Here is a 6,755-nt window from a genome sequence, read left to right on the forward strand (position 1 = left end):
TAGGAACAGTCGCCGCCTGGATTGAAAAAATTCGCAGTAATCGCAGGTTTCTTCAGCATTTCGACGTGGCCCTGTTTTACACCATAAAACTAAATAACAGTCGTTGCTCTCCAAATAACGGTCTCACATTTTAACCTTCTACCACCCGACTCACTTCGTCAGTAAAATGTAGAAACATCTAACCGCCTACGGGGTTATTAAATTATGAAAGAAGAGGAGGCATGATGCATTAACCTAAAGCATTCTCTGGCAGAATTATTTCGCCATGTTAACACATTAATACTGTCTTGTGTAATGGCTTCACCTCATTAGTACCCGACTATAGCAATTGGCAATTAAATAGTGGCGAGTTAACACTTGCCAGGAGGGTCTGCAGCTGCATGGAACGACGTTTGGTGCTTTTTTAAAAGCTCTTGATTCGTTTGAGGTACAGAAAGCATGTTAGTTTAAATATGTAGCAGTTTGTGTATTATGTGCAAATACGGTGAATCTGTAAATGCTAAAAAGGTTGCTGCACAGTCGCCCTGCCTATTCCGAAGTAATATAGTGAGGTCGTTAAACTAGAAATGAAAGCCAAGCAAGACTATACCGCAGTGTGTTTGTGAGGAGGTTTTGTGACAACAACCGCTTACCCCCATCAAAATCAGGCTTAGTAACACAAACTAACGCATCTACGGCGCTGGCAACAATTATGCGCACCATCATATCACCCAACAGTAACGCAGGAATATGCAATAAATGAACAAAGACGATTCTCTTAGGGTTTAAAAAAAAATGACATTAAATAAAAAAGAGATCCCGCAAACAATCCAGCGACAGCTGATCGCTCGTATGGTCATTAGATGATCAATGAAGCCTGGACAAGTTTCCAGGAGGGGCGTTTACAGTTTGTGATTTTACAGCCTTAATAAGTACGAAATGGGAAATCCTTCAACACAAGAAGGTAAAAACCAAGGACGAAAACCAGTATTGTGTTTCAGGAGAGCCATACACTTTTCCGGAAGGTCCCTCTGAAGTACTTGGTGTGGCCCGGCACCTACCCGGCTCCCTCCCGCTTTAGTCTCCTAGTCCCACATCACCTATTGTACGGAAAAATCCTATTCAAAAGCCCTTAGCCTGCGGCCCACTCACTTCGTACCCTGACACAGGTGTACCATTCGCCCCTCCTTCTTTTGCCCTCTTTAACCAACTGTCCCACCTTACCTGCTGTCCATAATACCCGGCCATGATTGTTCTGGGAACGTCACTTCCGGGGTGAGGCTTTTTCCGTTCAATTGAGCCTGCCTGACGTTTCAGCCTGTTCTTCGCCTTTACAACGTTCATTGGTGGGACCTGATGCCCGTCAAACAAACGTCACAGGTTTTAGACTGAAGATGGTTGTGTCGTTAACGTAGCAGGAGCATAAAGTTTCAGAAAACCAGCGTGAAATATTACACATTAACTTACCGTGGCGACAAACATCGTAACAGTTTGTGCAACCTGTGACATTACAAGGAAAAAGGGGCGAGGCGTTAGTGTCTACAAATTGCAGCGCCGCCTTCTGTTTTCCGGAAGTGCTGGCATTTCTGCATAACTTAACCCGCCAGCCATCGCCAGGAGCCTGTCATTCTGTAGCGTAATATTCGCTTTTCAAACAAATTAGATCTTCTGTTCTCTCTCACTTTGCCTAAAGATTTACAAGTTTGAGCACCTACCTGTCAACCCACCAGTATTATAGAGGGTTTAGCTTGTCGTAAAGAAAACAGCAGGTTTGCTTCTTTGAAAAACAATTTTATTTGAAATACAACAAAACGTGATCGCACCCTAGCAGGCCAAGAATCAACTGCCCCCCCCATAAGATTAAATTCTAACACAATCCATTCAAAGCATACTGCATTAAAACCAGGGCCATTCTAATTATGTGATTGTGCGGCTGAGGCGTTTTACTTATAATTTTGGATTTGTTGTTTTTATGACAGTCTTTCATCTGTTGCATAAACTGCAGATTTTAACAACAAAAATGTTTTCTAGCTCAAATGGTTCAAAAGTTACTAAAATCGCAGTAACTTGTGATCACACAGTGAAAGGCCTTTCAAAGGTTGGTCATCTTTCTGTTAATCATTGCTAGTTACAGTTGTTAAATTTGTACCAGTGAGGTGCATCCTACGCCGAAAGAGTGTAAAAAAGACGAAATAATACTATCACAATAGGTGGTAGATTACACCGCATAATTTGCCTTTTCCTACTGCATAATTTGGACATGCCCCTGCTGCATAATTCCAGTGGCCCTGGTTATAACACATCTTCCTTTCCATAAACACAAACAAAGCAATGCTAAAAATACGATAGGATAAATATAAATAACACAATTATAGCAAATAAAAATATAAAAAATAGTAAAATAGGTATTCACATTTACTTAAACAAAATACTGCAAATACCCAGGTGCCCTGTGATCCTTTACACCTCTCGCCCTCTGTTGTGGGAGGAACATTTACTGAATTTGTGGAGGAATCTCCACCACCCCTCAAAGAAGGATTAACCAAGCCTTGTCCTAATCCAAAATCCCCAACCTTCATCAGCATAAAACAACTACATTCTTTATCTTCCTTTTTTATACATTCTCCTCTTCGATACAATGCAATTCTGAGACGATTTCATTGTTGTCCGTTTTCCAACTGACTATAAAACTGATGAACTTGTTTGACTTTGAAAGGGCCTCTAAACTTAGGCAACCCTTTCATAACCCTGCCAGCCTTGACATTCACCAAATCACCAACCTGCACTGCACCACTCATCCATGCACCATTACCTTCTAAGGACTCCATCTTTCCACCACCTCACAATACACAATCTTTCATCCCAGATGCCACTCACTTGTTACTCAGTACTCTTCACCTCATTTTTTTCCATGGTAGCTCTTTATTAAAGCTTTATGCATAGTAAACACAAAGCAAGCAGTCAATGGCATCAACAATAAGCAACCATTACAAATGACATATGCAGTCACAACAGAATTCCAGCCCCCAGGAGAACAAAGCCTGAGTTACTTCCCACATGCGTAAAGTACCCAGTGAGACAGTCCACGGACCGATCCTATGGTGAGGTGTCCATACACAGTGGCTGTGTAGATCTCCTAGAGGGATTTGTGTGCACAGAAGCAAAAGCAAGAGCACGGCAACAGATGCCAAACATGGGTAAAACCGATCATCCCTGTGGACTGGAAATCACCCATTGGCATCTTGTGAGTGAATGCTGTAACTCTGTGTGTTCAAGCCACAGAGCGAGGAGGGGAAAGGAATACTGCCAGCAAGCCCCACAAGGGATACAGAGGGAGAGAGCCCCCAGTGTCCCATTAGTAAGTGTGGGGAATGGGCAGAAGTTACAATGGAACGGCCACAATAGCCACTGATATGTTATCAACTAACGGAAGGAAGTCTATGGCGAGGGTCCCCCAGTATAGCAAGGAGTTGATCAGTAAGTACTCAGTTTCAGGGTATTCTCTCATCCGTCCTAGCAGACAAACTGCTGCAGTACTCTTCCCCTCATTACCTCAAAAGGAGATTTGTGAGTAACTTCTTGCACAGTGGTGCGATATGCCCAAAGCATGTCATCCACTGACTTTCTCTCATTCTGTCCACTAGCAATTTCCATCTGAATAATGCTTTTCACTGAACGATGTGCTCTCTCCACTGTAACATTGCCTTGCGGATTATTAAGTGAGGTAGGATGATACATAATCCCAAAACCAGACAAAAAAACTTGCATCTCATGAGAGGTTAGGTGCTATTACCATTTATTAATATTGATGGTACACCCTCTTCCAAAAAGTTCTTCAGTATCTGAATAGTGATACCTGTGGTAATTTCTCTCAGAAACTCAACATACATCTTTTGGAATACACATAAAAATTACCAATTTAAGTTTACACACACTGTGAATTTCACACATTGGGCCAATACAATTCAGACACCCACTGTGCTGGGGCTTAGTGGGATTTGCAGTTTGCCCACGGAAGACTGCATGCCAACTTTTAGCCTCTTCTCTCCCTCCTTGCAAACAACACATTTTTCAGTCCACGAGGTCACTTGTTCATCTAATCCTGGTCACCAAAACTCAACTTTAAGACTCTGCTGAGTTCAAGTCTGTCCCAAATGCTCTTCGTTTGCTAACACTATAAGTTTAGCTCTCAACCCTAATGGCAGCACAAATCTGTCACCCCTCTTTGGCAATTTATCACCCAATAAGGTCAATTAGTTCAACATCTTAAATGGCCGCACAGATACACACACCCAGCTCTGCGTCAAGCCATCAAATACACTATCTCCTTTAATGTGAGATCATCCTTCTCCTCATTGCACCATTCTTCAACTGTAAACACACCTTTATCACAGTAACACTTCTCTCACAACCCACACTCGGAATCCTATCAACTACTACAGTGGCCAAAGGTGAATCTTCTGACACTAAGCCTCTTTGATTCTAATCCCAGATTTGCACATACTAGCAAAATGACCTAAGCAGCCATATTTATTTAATTCCTTGCAAAGAGCAAAACAAGACTTCTATTCCACCATATGATTTATCCTCCTACACCTATTGCAACTATTACTAGATTGTTTACTTGATACACTGCTTTTAAATGAATAATTTGAGGATCTCACCACCGCACCCACTTCCACTTGTGGTTTAGTGATAACACCCACCTTAAGAACATCATACCCATTACCCTTTTTTCTCTATTTCCTTTATACATAAGTCAGAATGTTCAACAATTTTTGCAATATCTATTGCATCCTTTAAAGTGGGATTTTTTGCTGCCCACAGTCTGTCTTGAATTGTCTTACTCCTTCCCTGTCCAATTAACTGATGTTGAATACGCTTGTCTGTCATCCTACCAATTTGACATTTAGTTAACCGTTCTCTTAGCCTGGCTACAAGCTTGTCAATTGACTCCTCTGCACTTTTTGGATGAGTAATAAAACTTGTGTCTCATCATGATCAAATTCTTCTCTTTTTCAACATTCCCTTCCAAACTGCGTTTATCTTCCGTAAATACATCTTGAATAGATTGACCATCAGGTTCTAGGACTTGTGGCAAATATCTAAAAATACACTATCCTTCTTTGCCTAAAGCACTCAATAATAATGCTTTTTTTACGTGAGGGTTGAAAGTCCTGACCATCAAGAGCTTCTAGATAATTATCAAACAAAATAATCTAATCCAATAATCAAATAAGTGGCATACCAGTTTGTGAAAGAAAACATGGAGGGGTAATCACTGAGGGGCAGAATCCATTGGCACAGCAATGTATTAACAATAAAAATGAAAATTACAAAGATACCTAACCCTGCTCACTAATGTAAGAAATTACCCTATATCATACAATAAGTACTGAGCGCATTACTGCTCCAAAGTGTGCATCAAGGGACAGTCATATAAACCAGTCACAATGATGACTGATTCACTCGTGCACAATGAATAACTTCAAGTGTGCACATCACTGTTTCCCAGATGAGATGATGTACACTTTTTTCCTCCTACTTTACATAGATGTGCGTATCACCTGACACACACTTGGGAGAGCCTGATCCAGTATGGCCGCTGTGAGCACTGAATGTGTGCACGCAAGCATGAAAACTGAAAATTCCTGCGCACAATGGAATGTATACATCCAAGCTCGTCTAGCACTCTTGGGCTCTACCGCAGAGATCCTGCTTTCCAAAATGTCTCCTTCAACCAAAAACTCTTCCCAAGATACACGGTACAGTGATGTCTCCTCCATGGTGCCGGGATCTTACAGTCTATCTTCCCAAAAAGATGCAGCTCTCTTTTCACTATGAGAGGATCAACCTTGACCACCAAGGAATGTTGTAGCTTCCTCCTCTGACCAGCTCATCACCAAAATTGCAAAGAAGACATCAGATATGGTTTTCTTTTTTGAAAGACAGCTTTATTTGGGCTACAACAAAACTTGGTCGGTCCACAGCTGGCCAGGAATCAACTATCCCAACTTGGAATGGCACCACGCAAACAAAATGTATGGAACCGCATGGATGTTCCATTCTAACACAATACAATCACATTATAAAACAGATTTCTTTTAAAAAAAACTTCACTTTCACAAAAATCAACCTTCCTCCCTAGGGTCAATCTTCCTATGGTCTAGCTGAGAGGCAGTGATTACCAGACAATTATGTGAGAATCACCAGGAGATATGATGGGAGTCAGGAGTACATGTTTTGATTCAGCAGAAATTGTGCGCTTTCACAAAAAATGCTTGTCCTCCACACAGCTTTAGGCATGTTTCTTATTTACTCAGCTGCCTCAGCTTGAACTTTCAGGGGCACATGTTATTGGTTCCCACTAAAAAGATAGGACTGCATATTAGGGCAACAGAACTTCAGGACAAGAGGTATGAGTCCTTATACACCATCAGGAACTGTCAACCCAATTCCTAGCTAGCTCACAGTGCCTCACCTGAACCCCCAGCCTTCCCAGGACAACAGATGATTTCAGAAGCCTCGAACCTGACACTCTAAATCTCAAGGAAGTTTTTGAAATAAATCGTACCCTTTTGTTGTTTGACTCATGCATGCCCAGAGGGAATAGAAGTAAGATACAATAAAGGTTTCAAACATTTATTGAAACAATTGTATTCTTCCATAGAGAGAATGAGCTGCAATTATTAGGCAGGTGAAACAAATCATTGTAACCAGTGTTACTAACATGGTGAAAAGAATAAACATTCCAACTATGGTAATCTTAGCTATCA

At 41.3% G+C, this 6,755-nt stretch overlaps 1 protein-coding gene across 1 annotated transcript in view; it reads right to left on the reverse strand.

The window, feature by feature from the left end:
• PEF1 (penta-EF-hand domain containing 1) overlaps positions 1-1,486 on the reverse strand; it is a 79,751-nt gene extending 78,265 nt beyond the window's left edge. Inside the window, exons 1-2 of the mRNA XM_069223292.1 lie at positions 1,447-1,486; positions 1,204-1,332 (exon numbers count right to left, since the gene is read on the reverse strand). Coding sequence (XP_069079393.1) covers positions 1,204-1,332; positions 1,447-1,461 — 144 coding nt within the window. The 5' untranslated portion in view covers positions 1,462-1,486. The remainder of the gene's footprint in view (positions 1-1,203; positions 1,333-1,446) is intronic.
• Between the last annotated feature and the right edge of the window lie 5,269 nt (positions 1,487-6,755).

Source organism: Pleurodeles waltl, chromosome 3_1 (genome assembly GCF_031143425.1).
Source record: "Pleurodeles waltl isolate 20211129_DDA chromosome 3_1, aPleWal1.hap1.20221129, whole genome shotgun sequence".
In the NCBI taxonomy this organism is placed as follows: Eukaryota; Metazoa; Chordata; class Amphibia; order Caudata; family Salamandridae; genus Pleurodeles; species Pleurodeles waltl.